Genomic DNA, 21,584 nt, shown 5'->3' on the forward strand with positions numbered 1-21,584 from the left:
GTCATGCATTGATGGGCTAAACAAAAAGGAAAACCTAAGTGTATCTAGTTTTGTTATATATATATATATATATATATATATATATGTGTGTGTGTGTGTCTGTGTGTGTGTGTGTGTAACAACCCCGATTTTTCTACATTCTTTTTCGTGATATATTGAAAATTTTCAGGTAAATTTTTTTTTTTTGTGATATATGGGTTCCACCAAAATTTCTACCAAAATTTCGACAGAATCTCCCCTACACTGGTAGGTCCCAAGTTATCGACATATACCATGTTTACACTTCTAATATCTCACATCTCATAACTCAAAATCACGACCCAATCATCCTGGGTCTCCACCCAACTCATTATCATCAACACAACACATCTTATTCAATAACATCATATAATATAGTTCAAATGAAAGATTCAATTTCAACTATAAATGTGCATGGTCAAATAGGTACTAAGAGTTTAAACCATTAGAGTAAAGACATACATTCAAATTTACGGATTAATATTACATCTCAAGTTTTATAATTTACATAGTCAAAAGCAAAAGATATCTAAACTAGCATTACCCTTGACGCGACCCTGATGGACCTGAAAATAGAAATTAACATGTACACATAAATATAAAAGATAGTAACAAGTAATAACAATGGCAGACAATAATCTCTACAGAATTTCTTTTGATATATAAAATTAGGCATAAAACTCTTTTACAACATATATTTTCCATCTATTACCAATATCCATCTAATATCCTATCTCATTTGCCAAGAATAATTCCATCTTGGAAATCTCAACACAACTCAACGGTTTGCGAACACTATCTCTTTATAAATCAATTCTCACTTAATACCAAGATATTCCTCTCCTGATATTATTAGCTTATCTCATTCTTTTGAAATAACTAATCAATATTTTCCCTTTTCTGAATCTGTTGCTAGAAGGTAATCGCTGAAACTAATAAATTTCATTAGTATCACTAGTCTTCTAATATTGGGCTAGACTAATCAATTTAAGAAATACCGGCACCGATGAAACTTCATCGATACCATTAGCAATCCAAACCTGGATGGCTAATCAATGCCATTTGATTCTTCCATTTGTACCGAACCCCTTTTATTTTTCTTATTAACATCATATGCATTGTAACCACGGTTGCCAAGTATCATTTGCACACAATCTTAGTTATCGACACTACGGTCACTAAGCATCCTTCACATAACCTTGGTCACCCTCATCACAGTGCCAAGTATCAATTTATGCCCTTAGCCACCATCATTATGGTGTTAAGTATCATTGTAATGTATCCTTAGCCACCAACACTATGGTAACCAATTATCAATCAATTCCCCTCCAATCTCCAAGTCATTGTGTCTACCCAATAACCACATTAATTAATTTACTCAATATGTTAATCATATATTAATTATTTTACTCATAACATTTAGAATTTACTATTTCTAACTTCAATCAATTAATTCACATAATCTTTTCAAAACTTAACTATCCGACTAACTCATCTCGATTGCCAATAATTCTGGTAATTTCATATAATTACCCACACTTTTGGTTAACTTTCTACGGTTACCAATATCTGGTAATTCCATACGAATTACTCAGCCTCAGCTAACTTCTTTTGTTAGTCAATCAATCTTGTAATTCCATACGAATTATCCCATATCCAGTTAACTTTCTTGTTAACCAGTAAACCCGGTAATTCTCTTACTTGTCTAAGAAATCTGGCTAACCCATCTTGGTTGCCAAAGTCAATCCGGTAATTCCATACATATTACCCAGCATCCGGCTAACCTCTTTGTTAGCCAATGAATCCGGTAATTCCATACAAATTACCCAGCATCCAGCTAACCTCTCTTGTTAGCCAATCAATCCGGTAATTCCATACGAATTACCCAATATCCAGCTAACTTCCTTGTTAGCCAATATACCCGGTAATTCTCTTAATTACCCAAGAAATTTGGCTAACCCATCTTGGTTGCCACAATCAATCCGGTAATTCCATACGAATTACCCAGCACCCGGCTAACCTCTTTTGTTAGCCAAATAATTTCGGTAATTTCTCTTAAATTACCAATAATTCTCATTTGTAATAATCACTCAACTCATTCATTTGTTTCATTCTTTTAACATCAATTAAACACACAACACAAATATTTAAGAAAAACTAATAATTACAAAATAAGGTGATGAATCACCTACCTAGAATAGGTGCACCTGCTGCCACTCCATGCAATTGTCCAGTCCCCACAGCTTTCCCTGTACCACCAGGAATTCAAATTATCAACAATACAACCAACATCACATCTTCATTTAATTCTCATTCAACTAGTATTCTTAAACTAATCACAAGGAATTTTCTTTAAGATCTCATACTCTTACTCATTTTAATGTTTATATTCATTCTTATAATTTTGTTATCAAAACCATCACTCAACAACAATTCCAAGCAATGATTAAAAATTGTCTAATTCCGATCAATTAAGCTTAACCAATCCAGAACACTGTCTAGTGTCTTAATCATAACTAAAGTTGTAAAACTCAGTTTTGGACGTGATTTATCTCTATGAAAGGCTAAACATAGAGATACAACTTTTATGAAGAAACCAACTCCAAATTATTTTGTTTTAAGGCTCAAAATCAACAATCACAATAGCCATTTGGCATCATTAAATCACAAATTCAAACCAATTCTAAAGCAAAACATTCAAACAATTTCCCTACCTCTACAATATAGCAAGATTAGACCAAAATAAGGAAACACATTCCTTTTGAGATTTCTCCTATTATTATTATTATTACAACAACATGATGAACTATTCATTTTCTTTCGCTTTCTCCTCGTGCGATTAAACATAACGGCAAACCTTAACAATTAATATTCTCATATCATTATCACAACAATAATTTCACCCTACTAATTGGGATCCATGACAACCTTCATTAACTAACCATTTGCTAAAAACACTTATGGCTAACTTTAAATATGTTTTATTTTCCAAATTTCTTTCATTTCAATTTCTTCATGGTTCCACCCCATTTATATCCACACAATCAACAAGTTAGTTTTCTATTCAATCAACATGTTCTATTCAATCAACATGTTCATATAGCAATGTTCCTTACTATTCTTACACAATAATCATTCTTCCCTTCATATAAAGAATACACAATTAATCTATAATAATACTAAAAACAAGAACATATTTTACCATTACATCTTCCATAAAACCTACACCCACACAATTCTAATCTCATCAAAACATGTATTTAATCAAGCTTACTACATTTTGCCAAAACTAGCAATAGATTCAAAAGGCAATAAGTCATCAACCTCTGATTATTGTTTCAAACCCAACGGTCAGACTACATATCATAGAGTTGTGCATAATATATCTCAAAATCATAATGATCCAACGGTTAAATCTCTCTAGATCTGAAGAAAACCGAGCTTACTTGAAAATAGACGAGCTACTGTTCAACATGCACGAAACCTTGCCGGAGCAATATTTTCCGATCTCCACCGTCCATAATGAAGGTAACATCTAGGCGCACCACATATCCAAGAATGAGAATGATCCAACGGTGGACAGGAGAGAAATCGGCCAGCGACCAAACTGCCTTGTAGGTGCATTTCCTTTTTGTTTTCCATGAAATTCCAGATGATGATATCTGTCAAACATATTGTGTTCCTTCCAATCGCTCCGGTCAGTTAGTAGAGGAGTGTAATGAGAACAACATATCCAAAAGCAGCATGATACAACGATGGATTCCAAAGATATGGCCACAAGAGCATTATTGGTTTTCTTCAAAATCTGCAGCTTTCTCCCCTTATCTGCTTTTCTCTATTCTTTTCTTTTCTTTTCTTTTCTTTTTTTAACTGGTAGCCTCTTTGCAGTTTTATAGGCACCTTTTTTTTCATAATTACAATTTTGTCCCTCTTTCATGCTTTTATGTATTTTATTTTATTTTTCATGTAAACTATCTGGTTTATTTCTGTTTAAATCGCTAGTCTTTACCAAACTCCGATTGGGATGAGATATTTAACCAAGGTAGGAAAACATATTAATAGACTTCATACAAAATTTCATCCCGATCCGACGATTGGATTGAGAGCTCTGCTTCCTAATGTAAAATTGGTCAGTTCATAACTTTTCATAAATAATCTAGATTTTTCTTGTTCAATCTTCACAAAGAAAAATCATATCAATTATCATTATAAACCTTTAAGGTCATTTAATTATTTTGGAATGTATTCATTTTAGGATTTCCATCTTTATTTATTTATTGGGCTTATTATCGTTTCAAAATAACATCACTGATTTTTAAGCGGTGCTTGCACCTTCAGTCCTACCCTTTTCATTGTACTATCATTTATTATAATGTATTCTTTATTACCTCACTTATTTTCTAAAAAAATATTTTGTCATTTTTCTCATTATCTCATCCATCAAAACACGTTACCAGTTTCTCTGTCCTTATGAATTCTAAACCAAAATTCATTTTATGAAGGTCATCTCTTCCATTATATATCATTATTTATCTATTATTTCTAATTTTGGTTTTCATCACTCATTGAAATATTACTATTTTCAGTCTTACGTTTACACATCTACATATTTAAATTATAAATTTTCAGGGGTTTCACATATATATATATTAAAAAAAAGACAAAATGAATGACATGTAATTTGCTTGGACAAATAATGTTTTAATCATTATAAAATTTTTTAGTCTGATTGAAAAATTAAATTCAGAAAATTTTAATTTAAAAACTCAAATCACAATATATTTTCATTGATAAATATGAAAGAACATCTTAGAAATATCAATAAAGACTTTTTAACTGATTTTAAAAGCAAAATTCAAACCGAGTAAAAAAACTTAAATGAGTTTTGATCATTTTTTTTCAACTTTGTTTTAGAAGACAAACTTATTATTTTCAAGATCAATATATTTATAAGTATAATATTTCTCTCTCCTCTTTTTTTTTTTGTTTAAAGTGACTTCACCTTTCATATTTCAATATTTATAGACAAAAAATAACAAACAAACAAAAAAGAGTTTTGGATGAAACATGAAATCCATGAATAAGAGTGACCAAGGACGCATACAATGAAACTTCATGAATGAAGTTTTTCCACCCTCTTTCAACAATGAAATAAAATGGGCCCTGTTTTTATGTTAATTTTGGTTTATGAATTAAATTACCCATGTAAATTCATATAACCTTTTTTAAAACTCCCAAAAAATTGAGATAATTCTAGCTTATTTTTTTTATTTTTCATTGTTTAGAAAATAAAAAAATATTTTCCAACTTTAAAATATTTTAAAATCATTTATGAAAGTGGATTGAATTTTCACTAGCATCCGTGGAAAATATAGTTGAAAATATCAAAATAAGAATTATTAAAAAGGGATTTATTTATCAATGTTAACGGTCAAATCAAACAAAGGGGGGATAGTATTTTCCTAAAACATGATAATTCAAAAAAACAAAATCAAAGTAAGAGTACAAGCCTCAGGTGACACGAGACAAGTAGCATTCATGGTGATCTTTGATCAAAGAGAACTTATGTGCGATTGTTTATTTCAGGTCAAGAGACATGAGTGCAGCTCGCTTGAGACCCTCTATTGCATCTCAGAGTGGAATGCCAAAATTGTGAAAAGTATTTGTAATTAAAATAATAGCCTGAAACTTTACTAGTCCATCGGAGCAACTGCAGATCCTCCCTAACACAACCATTCTTTCCGAGGCTCCCTTTTCTTCTCCAGGCAAAACCGATACGGATTTTGTTATATATTTTGGACTAAGCAAAACAGTAGGAAACTCGAATCAAATCCAGCAATAGGGTATTGCAGAGTTCCTAGCCCTAGATAGATACCCTCCTCTTTACTCTCTAGTGTTTCTTTTCCTTTTCTTTTCGTTTATTTTTTTATACCCTCCATTTTGATTGTTTGTTTCTAAGATAGTGTTTGGCTCTGCGTTAGCTTCTGTTTTTTTTATCAAACGCAATAGCATGATGTTTGGTTATTTTCAGCAACTATGTTTTGGTCATGGGACCCACGAAAATTTGGCATTTCACCTGCGGTTTTGGCAAGCAATTTTTTCCTGCTTTTCTTGCCTGTTCATGTTAATTGCACTGTTCATTTAACAATGCAATTAACATGAACAGTGTACATCGGTACACTGTTCATGTGAACAGTGCAAGAAATTGCACTGTTCACTTAAAAATAGTGAACAGTGCAATTTCTTGCACTGTTCACTTGCACTGAATTTTTTTTTTTTTAGTGTTTTTTTTTTAGTGTGTGATAATTTTTTTAATATTTTTTTTAAATTAGTTTAGACTGAATTTTATACCTGATAATATTTTATCTAATTTTATTATACGCTAAAATAATTATGGAAACTGTAATTCTTATCAGATGTATTTCGTACATAATGGAATTGTAGATGCTTTCATGGAATAATAAAAAATATTTTATATTAAGTATGATTTATTTCATGATGTAATAGCAATAGTGAAATCCATAATATTTAAATTAAAAATTATCAATATTAATATATATTTTTTAAAATTATTTTATAACCTCAATTTTAAAAGCATTTTTAACCAAACACATTAAACTACTTTTTCTTCAACCTCAATTTCAACCACAGTTTTAACCAAACACCTATTTTTTCAAACCAACCTCAACTAAAAGTACTTTTTATAAAACAACTTTTTTCAAACCACAACCACAACAGCTACCGCAATACCAAACACACTCTTAAGAGGGAATTGATATGTTTAGCAGGAGTAAATCTCTTGCCTTTGTTTTTTTTTTTTTTTTATCAGGGAAAAACTTAAGTTTCAAATAATATTTTAGAATGAAACTGAGTTGTTTAGCATATGAAGTTTTGTCAAAGAAACTATTCAAAAATTGAAAGAAATAAAAAATTGATTTAGAGGTGTCAAAACTCTGTTTTTAAATTGTTTATTTATCTCATGTAAAGATAACTTTTTCAGAATATAACTAATTCTTCTAAATTTTTAAAATATTAAAAAAAAACAAAAAAAATACATTTTATATCTTGTATGTGTGTTCTCTGTATAGCAACAAGTTTACTTAAAACATTATATTTGTTAATATTATGACGTAATAAATTTATATTATTGTTAGTGAAATAATTATATTTTAAATTAAACTAAATAACTACTACTCAGTTTTATTCCAACGATTACAAACGTTAAAATTAATTAAAAAAAATAAATAAATTAAAAAAACAAATCAATTTCACTGAGTTGACCCACTAGAAAAGCCTATTAATTCATCATTACTATATATAAAAATCCGCACTTATAAAAAAAAAATTTCTTTTCAAAATGAAATAATTTTTTTTTTATTCATTTACAAACTGCTGCATCACTTTAAAATAAAACTGACTAAACGAAGGGATACAGCAATAACAAATACGGTTGAAAGCAAATGAAAGAATAATGCATAGGAAAGGCATCTTTCACCAAGGTCACATGAGTCCCCTCCCGAGCTTGAGGTTATACTCTTGCTTTCTTTCAGCCCTGTCAATGACCTTTAACTCATTCTATTTTTCTCCCTTTAGTTTTCTTCACATGGGTGTTGCTGACCACGGAAGGAAGGCATGCCCTAATTACATTACAAATTTTCAGCTCTAACAATCGGCATGCAGGGCCTTATGCAATGTTCTCAGCTGGAAGCATGAGAAGTATTCCCAAAGAAACTGGCACTGGACAATAAGGATTACTCGAGGCCTGAGACAAGTTAAACGCATGAAAATCATGCATCATGTAGCTACATCGAGAGAGGTATTAGACTATTCTCAAAAAAAGAAAAAAAAATGGAGAGAGAGATACTGGACTGATCCCTTTCTTGACAAAGATGTCAAACTTTTGAGTGTAGAAAGGAAAAGAAAACAAGAGAAGATTAGACCGCTAACATGCACTAGTTCATCGTATCAAAATCTAACTTCCATTTTACTTTTTCTTCAAGTTCTTAATAACATTCAGGACAACAGTTTATAATATTTCGTGGAGAAATAAGCTTATATTCGTTAGTTTATTACTTTCACAAACTAAAAGAATGGTCTGTATTCACTTTCCCACTTTAAAATAAAGCTTATTCTTTCCCTCCATTTTGCTCTTCTTGCCCAACCTAGTTTTTCTACAAAACTCAAAGGTAGCTTCTCCATCAAAGCATTCCTTTCTTCAACAAACAATTCAAAGCTAGTACAGTGAGTGAGAAAGAACCTTAACAGTTATTCTTTCCATTTATACTGTAACTTGGTGACTAGAACTTCTTTGCTTCAACTTTGAGTTTCAGATATCTTGCAGGTAGCCACTTCCTTGTAGCTTCCGACACCAGCAAAGTAACCAAAACAAAAGGAGTATGAAGCTAGTGGTAGAAGTAGTAGATGCTCATAATCTTATGCCCAAAGACTGCGAAGGGTCAGCTAGTCCATTTGTAGAAATCGATTTCCAAAACCAACAAAGTAGAACCAAAACCATCCCAAAGAACCTCAACCCTGTTTGGAACCAGAAACTTCTCTTTGATCTGGACGAAACTAAAAACCGCCATCACCAATCCATTGAGGTCTCCGTTTACAACCAGAGGAGACCAATCCCTGGCCGAAACTTCCTTGGTATAACTAGAATTTCGTGATCAAGTGTTATCAAGAAAGGTGACGAGGTTTATCAAACTTTCTAACTAGAAAAGAAGTGGTTTTCCTCAACTGTTGTCAAAGGTGAAATTGCCCTTAAAATCTATACCTCACCAGAATCTGAAACAAAAGTTCCTCCTCTTCCCTCTCCACCAATTAATACACCACAACCATTAGAAACCTCTGCTTCTTGTTCTCCTCCCCCCACTATTACTCATATTGCAGAAAATACCGACCTTGATTTCAAAACACTAGCTGCTCTTCCTAAAGCAGGGACTCTTCATACCTCAAAAGCTATTACAGAACAACCTGAGAAAAAGATTTCTGCAATTGCCGAAACCAATGGTGGTGTTCCTGAAAAAGAGCCAAAGAAGAGCAATAAAGAACCTGTCAAAATAAGAGCTGACACCACTCAACACGCACATCAACACCAAATCCTGCAGCAACCCAGCCTATCGGTGGAGAAACTACCAAACGGCACCCCTTGCACAATGCATCCTGCTAACCCAACAGCCCATTCTAGCGATCCAGATGACTTCGACTTGAAGGACACCAACCCCAAGTTAGGGGAACGGTGGCCAAGTGGTGGAGCATATGGAGGAAGAGGATGGATGAATGGCGAGAGATATGCAAGCACTTTTGACCTTGTTGAGCAGATGTCTTACCTATATGTTCGAGTTGTGAAAGCCAAAGACCTTCCTCCGAGCTCCATCACTGCAAGTTGCGATCCTTATGTGGAGGTGAAACTTGGGAACTACAAGGGCAGGACAAGGCATTTCGAGAAGAAAATGAACCCAGAGTGGAACCAGGTCTTTGCTTTCTCAAAAGAGCGAATGCAGTCATTAGTGCTTGAAGTTTTTGTCAAAGACAAAGAAATGGTGGGCAGAGATGATTATCTTGGAAGAGTAGTTTTCGATTTGAATGAAGTTCCAACTAGAGTTCCACCAGACAGTCCACTGGCTCCTCAATGGTATAGACTGGAGGACCGACGAGGAGAAGGGAAGGTGAGGGGAGACATTATGCTTGCGGTTTGGATGGGAACGCAGGCAGATGAAGCCTTTCCAGAAGCATGGCACTCTGATGCTGCCTCGGTATATGGAGAGGGTGCACTCAACGTCCGCTCAAAAGTCTATGTATCACCAAAATTGTGGTACCTAAGAGTGAACGTGATTGAAGCTCAGGACGTGGTGTCAAATGACAGGGGCCGCTTCCCAGAAGTATTTGTAAAAGTTCAAGTTGGGAATCAAGTTCTCAGGACAAAGATTCATCCAACTAAAACAGCTAACCCACTCTGGAATGAAGATTTGGTGTTTGTAGTGGCTGAGCCTTTTGAGGAGCAGGTCTTCCTGACTATTGAGGATCGAGTGACCCCATTAAAAGATGATGTCTTGGGGAAAATAAGCCTGCCCCTCAACATTTTTGAGAAGCGATTAGATCACCGGCCTGTTCATTCTCGCTGGTTCAATTTAGAAAAATTTGGTTTTGGTGTCTTGGAAGCTGACAGGAGGAGAGAGCTTCAGTTTTCAAGCCGGATTCACCTAAGAGTTTGTCTTGAAGGTGGATACCATGTACTGGATGAATCGACAATGTACATCAGCGATCAAAGACCAACAGCAAGGCAGCTGTGGAAGCAACCAGTTGGGATATTAGAAGTGGGAATCTTGGGTGCACAAGGTCTTCTTCCAATGAAGATGAAGGATGGCCGAGGGAGTACAGATGCCTACTGTGTGGCTAAGTACGGCCAGAAATGGGTTCGCACAAGAACAATCCTTGACACTTTCAATCCAAAATGGAATGAGCAGTACACTTGGGAAGTTTACGATCCCTGCACGGTGATAACATTGGGAGTTTTCGACAACTGCAATTTAAGAGGAGGCGAGAAACCAAATGCTGCAAATGCAGCACGAGATTCAAGAATTGGAAAGGTAAGAATTAGACTGTCAACTCTAGAAGCTTACAGGATTTACACACATTCTTATCCACTTCTTGTTCTGCACCCACATGGTTTGAAGAAAATGGGGGAGCTCCAATTGGCTGTTAGATTCACCACCCTCTCTCTAGCTAACATGATATACGTCTACGGGCATCCTTTGCTGCCTAAAATGCACTACTTGCACCCATTCACAGTCAACCAGGTAGACAGTTTGAGATACCAAGCCATGAATATTGTAGCTGTGAGGCTCGGCCGAGCCGAACCACCTCTGAGAAAAGAGGTGGTGGAGTACATGTTAGATGTGGATTCTCACATGTGGAGTATGAGAAGAAGCAAAGCCAACTTCTTCAGAATCATGTCACTTATTTCGGGTTTGTTCACCATGAACAATTGGTTTGTGGACATTTGCCAATGGAGGAACCCAATCACATCAGTGTTGGTTCATATCCTCTTTCTGATATTGATTTGGTACCCAGAGTTGATCCTTCCAACTCTCTTTCTCTACATGTTCCTCATTGGATTATGGAACTATAGGTTCCGACCAAGACACCCATCTCACATGGACACTAAACTTTCATGGGCAGAAGCAGTGCACCCAGATGAACTTGATGAAGAATTTGACACGTTCCCAACTTCTAAATCCCATGACATAGTTCGAATGAGGTACGACAGGCTTAGAGGAGTTGCAGGAAGGATCCAAACCGTGGTTGGAGACATAGCAACACAGGGGGAGAGATTTCAGTCTCTACTCAGCTGGAGAGATCCAAGAGCAACCAGTCTTTTCATTGTGTTCTGTCTTTGTGCAGCTGTAGTGCTCTATGCAACTCCTTTCAGAGCGGTGGCTCTAGTTGCTGGTTTGTATTATTTGCGGCATCCTAGGTTTCGAAGCAAGCTACCTTCTGTGCCCAGCAATTTCTTCAAGAGATTGACAGCACAAACAGACAGCTTACTGTGATCCTGTTAGTAGTGCTTGCGTTCTCATAGCACATATCTTTTACTTTCTGTTAACCAACACGCTTCTTTCTTCTTTCCTTGTAAGTTACAATAAAAGCCTTTCTAGGATTTCTCAATAAGCTGTCCTTTGAAATAGGGATTATTGCTGTGAGTGTTGATCCGTAAAGGACACCAAGTGCTCTGAGCCTAGTACTCATGGATGAACCATGAAATGCATCCTTCCAATTGTACATGCTTTTACAGAAATTCTGCTTTCCTGTTCCTACTTCCACTCGCAGTCCTATCATAATGAAAAAAAAAAGTGGTTTATTGGGTGGTTTTCTTTTCAACTAGTCTGATTTTGAGAGACGGCCTGTAACAAAACAAGAGAGTTCACCTGGCATGGCACAAAGGCGAAACAGAGAGAACAAGCAATATCCTAAAGGCAAATAGTGAATCATTTTCTTCATTTTTAAAATTTCTGAGAAGGTAGAAACCCAGGAGCATCTCAAAAAAGTGCACATTTAAACTCACTCTAATACCAATCGCAACACCAAACTAAGAAACTTGACAGCATTCAAAAGTTTCAAACGAGGAAACATGTCATTGACGAACAGCTAAAGGCCACAAGAATGGCCAGCCTACTAAACAGTTAACATCTTGAAAAACCAAGCACAACTTGAAAAGGCTGTTTCAGGAATTTTCAGTTCCATGCATTCTCCATACCCATAGATGATTGATCAGGGAAATGACCTGTCAACTGTCAGTTACCGTTGATTACTCCAGCTGATCCAAAGCAGAAAATGTTCACCGCCCCAGGGAAAATTGGGTGTTTCTTTAACTAGCACAACAGCGAAAACAACCACTACTAAACAAAGGCAAAGATAATAACATGGCCCATCATTGCAACTTCAATCTAAAACAGAGACTAACAATTCAAAAGAACCAAATCACATGAAAAATAAATAGCAGTCACTTGCACCACAAAATGAAAAATGGGAAACAAAAATCACTTGCACAAAACATTGCCTTGTAAGAGGTTCATATATTACCAAAAACACTAGGAAAGTGCAGCTGCTAAGATAAAGTTCAAACAAAATACAATAAGAAAGTAGCTCAAGAGAAACGATCCTAATTTTTTCCTTTAGAACACAAGCTCGTGAGGTTTCATTCCATCCTTGAGAGAAAACCTTGCACCCAAGTATGCCTTCAAATCTGGAACACACTCGAGTGATTTAATGAGCGGTGCATCCACTGCCTTCTGGTCATCCTTCTTCTCTTGTGGGAGAGCATTCTCACCCTGTAATTTGGGAATAGAAGATCATAAATTTCAGGATGAAACAGAGAACATAAATAAATAGAATGGAACAACATATAACTAATGACCACCAGCAAACACACCTCTTTATCTGCCTCAAAGAAGTTGCCCTCTCCCTTTTTCTTCTTCTTCTCAGCCTTCTTGCCAAAATATTTATCATCAAACTTCTCCACATTAACACCAGAGATGTCAACCTTAGTGGAAGTTCCAATCACATAAGATTGGTTGACTCTCCTAAGAGGAACACCATTGATCTTAAATGGTCCTGCAGTAATGGTAAACAGTATCATAATTTTAGGCAGGAAAACAATTTTCACAGCAATATCAAGTCAAAGAATTTCCAAACTATGCCATATCGTGAATTTTTTTACATAACAATATAGAACATCTAATATGTAAATGATCAAGTACTGCTGTGAAGCCAATATCACAGACATTATCACAAATTCAAACTTCAAGTCACAAGCTTTGAGATCATCGGTAATATAATTTATGTTCTCCAACCAAGATCAGTAATGCACATGCCCAGTGATACTTGATGAACGAAAACACAGGTTTCAATAGATGCTATTACAAGGGGACACCATTCGATATAAAAGACAATAAACAAATCAAGCTCACCAGTGACTAGAAGCAATCCTGAAGGAAGCTGCTTGAGGAACACAACTCTCTTGCCCTTGAACCTCCCAACAAGAATGATCAAAACAGTCCCTGGAGTAATACTATCCCTACAACATCAAATAAACAACAAAGAAAAAATAGATTACAGCATGCCTTAAATAACACATCGCTGATGCTTCAGCAGCCAAAACTACCCATAAATGAACCTTTCTAATACATTAAATCTCTACCATTTCAAAATGAAATAGTCAATAGGAAACACATAACTCAAAACCACATTATACACAAACTCGTAAAGAGAGCAAAACAATACCACGAAATAGACTAAAAAGCAACCGATAAAACATTTTAAAATTCAATAAATGAATCCATAAAGAAAGCAATATAGCTAAAGGTAAGGACCTGAGCTTGGTGGGCTTAGGCTTGCGCCTGTTAGGCAGTGGCTTCTTGACATCATCAGCCGGGTAAAACTTAGGTGGTTTCTCAGCAGGGGCAGCGTCTTTAACTTTAGGAGCGTGTTTAGGGAAAACACCGCCGTTTTTGGCCTTGATAGCCCACAGCCCTCTCTTGTGGTACATCTGTGACCTCGAGTACTTACCGATCCCTCGAACCAGATCTGGGTTTCTGGATACCTGTGGTGTCTTCCTGGGAGCCATTGATTCTGAATGAGGTTTCTCTCGCACTCTCTCTCTCTCTCTCTCTTTCTCTGTGAAAAATGGCCACAAACCCTAGTGGGGAGAATTTTGAGGGGTTATATATGCGGCGTTTTATATAGGGATGTTCAGTGAGAGGGAAAAAAAAACCCTAGAAACCCTAATTCCGGTTATTAGGTAATGGGCTTGGGCTTGGGCTGTGTGGGTGTCGTTGGTTTCTGGCTTTGGGGTGAGCTGAAATTTTCTTGAAATACACCCTATTTTTATATAGGCCGTGGCCCATATTATAGTTTTCTTCTTATGGACAGAGTTAGCAACACAATTTTTTTTTGACCTTTTCTATTTAAATATCTTTACTTTTATTTTTGATATCTAATTGTGTGAATTTTTTATATATATAAAGTAATTTTTGTTTGAATTTATTGTCTATATACTGACGTTGTTATTGAATTGACTTTTGACATTTTGATGGTATGTTCAGTTTTTATTTTCCTAGTTTCAAATTTGAATTCAATAAAATTAATATTTTTTTGCAAGAGTGTTTTTTAATTGAAATTATATAAAAATAATTTTTTGAATTTTTTACATCAATATATCAAAATTATCAAAAATAAATAAAAATATTTATTAATTTAATGTTTTTCATGTGAAAAAAATCTAAAAAACACTATGAATTGAATGCATTACAAAACAGACTCTGTATCCCATACTTTGATCTTCAAAAATTAATCACTGAAGTATCACTTTAAATTATAGGTGAATTTATTCAAATTTAATAGAAGGATGTGACAAAAACAAATTCAAAAAATTAAAAAATTATTATGTAGCACCAAATCCAATCCATCAGGAGGGCAGGATGGTAACTTGAGAGAAATTTTCCGGATATGCTATCCAACCCTTCCACTCTCTGCTACAAAACCCTCTCATTCTCGTCCCTCCCATTCCATAGAGAAAAAATGGCAACAATCTCATCTCTTACAACACCACTACCCACGTCCACAAAACTTGCTCTTTCAAGAAACCAGTCAAAACCCTCTTTCCAAATCCTCAAACCAGCAAACCCTTTTAACCATTTCCCTAAATTCACACATTTACATAAAATTCTAAACACCAAAGCCCCCCAAAGGCTCTTTGCAGTAGCTGAAGAAACAGCACCGGCTGCTGCAGTAGACCCTTCTTCAGAGGCTGCTAGGAGGCTGTACGTTGGAAATATTCCCAGGACTCTGACTAATGAGGAGCTTACAAAGATTGTTGAAGAACATGGTGCTGTTGAAAAAGCCGAGGTAAATTATGGACTAATGGTTTCTTAATTGGTTTGTTTCCTCTTAAAGCATGGATATTAGATGGACAGAGAGTTGTGCGGAGCTGCATTAGCATGGAATGAGTGTTGGATTTTTTTTCCTGATGGCAATTTTCTTGATTCATAGTGGTTGAGTATGGGGAAGTGATATAAATAGAACAATTCCTAAATCTTCTTTTCCGATTTTTTCTAGGATTGAAACTTGATGCGGTTTGTTTGTTTTGGTTTTGGGAAAATTTTAAAAGGATTGCAGCTAAGCATCGAAAAAGAATGTTGATTTTTTCTAGAATTGATCTAATTTACTATAATTTATATTATTGCTCTAGCCTGTGGGTTGATGATTTTTCCTTGTTGTTTGCTGAGGCTGTTGGTTCAATCAAACTGTGATTTCTTTCTATGGGAATGTCTGAACTTGATTTTATATGCTGAGAAGTCAAAGAAATGTGATAATTTTGCGCCAACAGTATCATTTCTTTTAGAGATGGCTTCTTTTCAGACTTAAAAAGGTATCCTGAGATTATCCAAAATAAATGGAGAGTATCAGAATAACGTCCTAAATCAGTAATCTGTGCACGAAATCATAAAATGGGCACGGGACTCATTCTTTAAAGCACTCCACAGAAAACAATTTCTGATCAAGCAGTTGCTTTTTTTCTTAGAGGTCACTGAGCCTCATCTCAGCATACCTTTCACAAGTTATGAGTCCATTATCCACCAAATCTCGGGAGAGAACTGTTGAGGTTGAGTATTCCTATAACCAATTTTGGATAGGCTTCGAATAGGCTCCGACCTTAATTTTAAATTACCAATAAGTCAACTCTTCTAATCATTCTTTCAGTTTTTCTACACCAAGCAAACATTATTCCCTCACTTATTTCTTCTACCAAGCAATCTGCTATTACGTTATCAGGTCAATCCATTATATTAAAACGATTAATATCACGCGGTAGCACCCTGAGAAGATGTGTCAGTTTTACCTATTAGTGTGCCACTGGACATTTTTATCAGTTGTATCCATGTGTCAAAAAATAGCTCGATGGTAATAAGTTGAACTTAAATGGTAAGTTTAAACTGGTCAACCTAAATTTAACCTATTGGAAGAAAAGCGGGGAGGGAATATGCAATTATGTGTGCACCTATGCGCTTGCGCTTGCATGCGAGTATAATTTCTTTTTTTTTTTTTTCTTTTTTTTTTTTGATTTACGTGGGGTGTCCGGGCCAGCTTACGCGCACCACGACTATTCCCCACGGCCATGCGAGTATAATTTCATTATAGGTTATGAATGTCTATATAGGTCAGTTAAAACTCTGCACATAACTTCTACCATTTGAAATTCTCTTTTTTGACTTCAAGCATAATTCTGGCACTCCCATTAAGAGAATTTGATGTGCAGGATTCCTATTCTCGAGATAACTTCATTTTCTTGTTTCCTTTATAGGTTATGTATGATAAGTACTCGGGTAGGAGCCGTCGATTTGCATTTGTTACGATGAAAACTGCTGAGGATGCAAATGCGGCAATTGAGAAACTGAATGGCACTGTAAGCATTGCTGATTCTCGATCTAATTGAAAGTGCAAGGAAACATTTTGTTTCTATATATGACTTCGCAATAGCTGAATGATTCTTTATGTTGGTTTTCCATTGCAGGAAATTGGAGGCCGTGAGATCAAAGTAAACATCACGGAGAAGCCTTTGCAGTCATTAGATCTGCCTTCTCTCCAATCAGACGAATCCCAATTTGTTGACAGCCCTTATAAGGTTTATGTGGGAAATCTTGCTAAAACAGTAGCAACAGATACACTCAAGAACTTTTTTTCTAAGAAGGGAAACGTTCTTAGTGCAAAGGTTTCACGAGTTCCAGGGACCTCAAAATCTAGTGGGTTTGGGTTTGTAACATTCTCTTCAGGGGAGGATGTAGAAGTTGCCATCTCATCTTTTAACAATTCTGTAAGTTACTTGCAGCCTTGCTATATTTAACTAGTGATTGAGTTTCTAGATCACAGAAACTTCATGCACCTGCACTAACACTCTGCTCATCTAAGGCATACACTCCCATCATGCATTCTTGTTTATAGGTATTTATTTATTACAAAGGCAGTATCCTGCATGCTTCGTCCTTTCAAATCACTAGCCAATTATCAGGACCTTTTAGCACAATTAGACCCTTGCTGTATATTTTTATCACTTGGCTGTTTCATTGATCTGATACTTGTTGGTCACTGCAGTTGTTGGAAGGGCAACCAATTCGTGTAAACAAGGCCTAGTATAGTTTGCGCATTTTTGGATTTGAGGAGTTGAATACTGTATTTTGAAAATCTGTTGCAAGCTAGTGGTTTAGTCATGTATTCATCTGATTTTCATGATCTTGTGATTCTGCTGTATGTTCTGTAATTGTTGCAACTTCTAGTTCACTGTTAGTTATAATCGCATGCAACTTTTTTTAAAAAAAATTGTTCTAGCCTGAAAATGGTGCTTCTATTTATGAATGTTGCTTCAAAAGGATTAAACGAGTCAAGCTAGGCTGAGCCAAATGGAAAGCTGTGTTCCTTGGGCTTGGTGGGTTAAACATAGATTGAGTTTCAGACTTCGAGGCTTCGAGTAGGTTCCGAGGTTCACTTATGCTGTTTCGGCTACGGCCAACGTTATACTTAACCATGTTGAAATCAAAATCAAATCAACTTGCCTATAATCTTATGTAAGGACCTGGTTTATAATTTGACAGAAGTGATAGGTATAATAGGTTTGATACTTACTTCCAGATTGCAGTGTAAGCTTCCCTTCTATGAGCTTATATGCCTTTTGATCTTCTCGTCTAGATGAGTCAACGTGTATACAAGTTGATGGCATTCTACACATTAATGATGAGATAAGATTAATGTTTTGCTTGTAAAAAAATCAGCTAACAATGTGTTGTAAAGCAATGCCTATTCTTCAATCAAGATAATTCGTACACTGAGAATAAACTCTTGAGAAGAAAATTCTTTGATGTTGTTACTCAATCAATCATGGAGGATCGCTATTTACTTGATTTGGTCCGGCCTGTGTAGAGGTTAAAAAAAATCGGAAAATTCTCTGTTATTAATTTCAATTCTTAATTTTCAATGTGAAATACATGATTACCAGAGATTATACGATATTATAATTATTATAAAAGAAACTAAGTTGTGTGTTGTTTTCACTGTAGCTAAAACACTTTTCACCTTCTTATAGTTTACCAGCAGTGAATTTTTTTTCATTTTGATCATCAAATTTTTTTTTTTCTTTGATTTGATCCTTGTGAGGCAGACTTAGTGATCAATTATTTATAATTTGTTATATAAGGCCAGGGTTTAAAAACAACCGGCTTGAAAAATACAGAGAAATTAGGCAGCTCTTTGAAAATTATTGCAAGAAGTTCACTTTGGTCCTTTATCTTTATTTTCCACTGGATACATTATCGCTCCTTTAGTTTTTTAAAAAATATTTTTGATACACAACTTAATTTTAAAGTTTTTATGCTGAGAGAAGAGAAAAAAAAAATCGCTAAATCTCAATGGAAAAAAAAGAGAAAATTAATTAACACTGATTCTATCCACATAAAAAATCGGTATTGGTGTCAACAAATCCATTTGATGAAAGGAGTTCCGCTAAAGCCTTTTTTGGCCTTCACCTTTTATGAGAGGGTAGATCTAGACCCGGGAAGGTTTTTAAATTCAAGTTGATTTTTGGTTTTTGAAATATTTTTAGTTATTGAAAGCCATGGTTTTTGAAATATTTTTAGGTGTTGAAAGTCATGAATTAGTTTATCTAGGTCTATTTATCTGATTTTTTTTAAGTGTTTTTAGTGAAAAAAAATTAAAAAAATAATTTTTAAATATAAAATACACCCACCTCAACTTTTTAACGAACCTTCAATTGTCAAATTTTTAGCCAGAAGACAACGTGTCGATTGTATTTAAAAAAAAACAAAATTAAAAGATAAATTACGTATCATTTGCCCTCCAATATAAATAAAAAAAAACATAGGTAGATTTAGCGTGTGAATCAGAAGCACTAGGCACCTAAGCCCTAACGCTTGCCCTTTATACGTTGACTACATCATTTTTTTTATTTGTTTTTTTTTTCAATTTTTTTCAAATAAATAATTATATATTTTTTAAAATATTTTTTTAGTCAGACCCCGTTTGTTTGCTGGAAAGTAGTTTTTTTTTGAAAAGTGAATTATTTTCCGATGTTTGGTGGTGTAATGAATAATAAGTTGAAAAATACTTTCTAGTGTTTGGTTATGTCATGGAAAATGAACTGAAAAATAACTTATTAATGTTTTATTTTCTCAAGTTTATTAAAATAATGAGGAACAAATCTTACAAATTAAAAAGTTGAATGAGGATGAAATTGAAAAAAAATATAATTTCATAAATTATCTCAAATAAAATAAATAATAATCAAAATAATAGAAATCAAATCTAAAAAATAAAATAAAAATGAAAGATGAAGAAATTAAAATAATAATAATTAACATTTCATAAATTATTTCAAATAAAATAAGTAACAATCAAAAGAATGAGGACCAAATTTGATAGATAAAAAATTTCAATAAGAAAATGATAAGGAAAAATCAAAAAACAATTGTAAAAATGAGGACCAAAGTTAATATAAAAATTAAATTCTAAGGGATGAAATTGAAAAATAAATATTAAAAACAAAATATATATAACAATCAAAAGTTTGAAGATCAAATTTGATATAATCAGTAAATAATATGGCATTTCTAAATTTTTCACAACTTCCGGAAAGTGTTTTCCGCCCAAATTTTCCAGGAAAACACTTTCCTGAAAATCAAGCCAAATTTTTCTTTGACTGAAAAGTATTTTCCGTTGACCAACTTTCCTAATAGCAAACAAACACAAGAAAATTTGAAAAATAATTTTTCAAAAACTACTTTTCAATAAACAAACATGGCCTCAAACTATTGTTAGATTTTACCGATAAGTAATTTAATCTTGGACTCACTTGATAACATCAAATCAAGCTTTTTTTTTCCGCTAAGAAACACAATTTCAATGCTTAACAATGTTTTTCTATGCCTTAAAAAAAATTGATCCTACTCGAGCACGGTGCAGAATAATAATCAACTACCTACCAGTTATAACTAAGTGGTCCATGAGACTAGATGCCTTGCTGCGTAGTTTGTCATGTCTGATCCCATTTCACGTGTCAAATGCTTCTGATATTTTCGTTGCCAAAAATATCAATATAAAAACTATTAATTCAAATTTCTTGACATGTTTAATCCAGACTGTCACCATTTCATATATGTTTTTTTATTTTGTATTTTGTTTAACCAATTTCTTAAGCCTCACTAATCATGACATTTCTCACATTCATAAATTAAGTGTAATTACCGATAAAGAGGCTAAAGGATAGTCTTCCTGTTTTATTTTTTTTATTTTAAATTAATATTTTTTAATATTTTTAGATCATTTTAATATATTAATATCAAAAAAATTTAAAAAAATAAAAAATATTATTTTACTACATTCTTAAATAAAAAATATTTTAAAAAATAACCACTTTTATACTTAAAAAAATTTCAGAGCAAGCGAGGATCTCCACAGCATTGCACCTGTTGAAAAACAAGTGGCGGGAACTAGTGTATTAAAAACTACGTCGTCTTTTGGGATTTGTGTTTTATGACGATACATATATGTTTTTTGTTTTTTTTATCTTAAATTCGAGGAAGTGAAAAAAATACAAGGCGAAAAATATTTTGTTGAATTCGTATATCAATGTATTGAAAAAAAGAAAGAAAGTTAGGCCCCATAATGAAGCTATACATTTTATAAGATTAAAAATAAAATAGAGTTTTTAATATTTTATCATGTTCAGTATGCTATCAACTAAACATTATAATAAATAATTATTTTATTTTATATATTATTAATAGATATAATTACGTGTATATTTTTTATCTTATCTTTGTCTTTTTTTTTATTTCAATTATTCATGTTTTTTTTATCCTGTAATACTAACCAAACACTATCTAAATAAAAGTTATTTTATATGAAACATGTTTAATATTGCGATCAAAATTTATTTATTATTTTTTTTGTTTAAAATTGATTTTAGTATTTTAAATAATTTTAATATCCTGATATTA

General features: G+C 33.9%; 3 protein-coding genes, 1 long non-coding RNA gene and 1 pseudogene across 14 annotated transcripts in view; 2 read left to right on the forward strand and 3 right to left on the reverse strand.

Moving 5' to 3' along the window:
• The window catches only part of LOC7475043 (cytochrome P450 705A5), a 97,388-nt gene that overhangs the window by 46,147 nt on the left and 29,657 nt on the right, over window positions 1–21,584 (reverse strand). The window lies entirely within an intron of this gene.
• On the reverse strand, window positions 442–2,268 carry LOC127905752 (uncharacterized). The gene is made up of 2 exons (XR_008060081.1): window positions 2,211–2,268; window positions 442–584 (listed from the first exon to the last, which is right to left on the reverse strand). It is a non-coding gene; the product is annotated as an uncharacterized LOC127905752 (long non-coding RNA).
• LOC18102053 (FT-interacting protein 1-like) lies at window positions 7,834–11,901 on the forward strand (annotated as a pseudogene).
• Window positions 12,541–14,273, reverse strand: LOC7454890 (60S ribosomal protein L6). The gene is made up of 4 exons (XM_002313244.4): window positions 13,893–14,273; window positions 13,491–13,597; window positions 12,953–13,134; window positions 12,541–12,851 (listed from the first exon to the last, which is right to left on the reverse strand). The coding sequence occupies exons 1-4, from the start codon at window positions 14,144–14,146 to the stop codon at window positions 12,696–12,698; spliced, it is 699 nt and encodes a 232-aa protein (XP_002313280.1). The 5' UTR covers window positions 14,147–14,273; the 3' UTR covers window positions 12,541–12,695.
• On the forward strand, window positions 15,046–18,015 carry LOC7454889 (30S ribosomal protein 2, chloroplastic). Its single transcript, XM_002313983.4, has 4 exons — window positions 15,046–15,426; window positions 16,883–16,984; window positions 17,093–17,392; window positions 17,671–18,015. The coding sequence occupies exons 1-4, from the start codon at window positions 15,100–15,102 to the stop codon at window positions 17,707–17,709; spliced, it is 768 nt and encodes a 255-aa protein (XP_002314019.2). The 5' UTR covers window positions 15,046–15,099; the 3' UTR covers window positions 17,710–18,015.

This window comes from Populus trichocarpa, chromosome 9 (assembly GCF_000002775.5).
Source record: "Populus trichocarpa isolate Nisqually-1 chromosome 9, P.trichocarpa_v4.1, whole genome shotgun sequence".
In the NCBI taxonomy this organism is placed as follows: Eukaryota; Viridiplantae; Streptophyta; class Magnoliopsida; order Malpighiales; family Salicaceae; genus Populus; species Populus trichocarpa.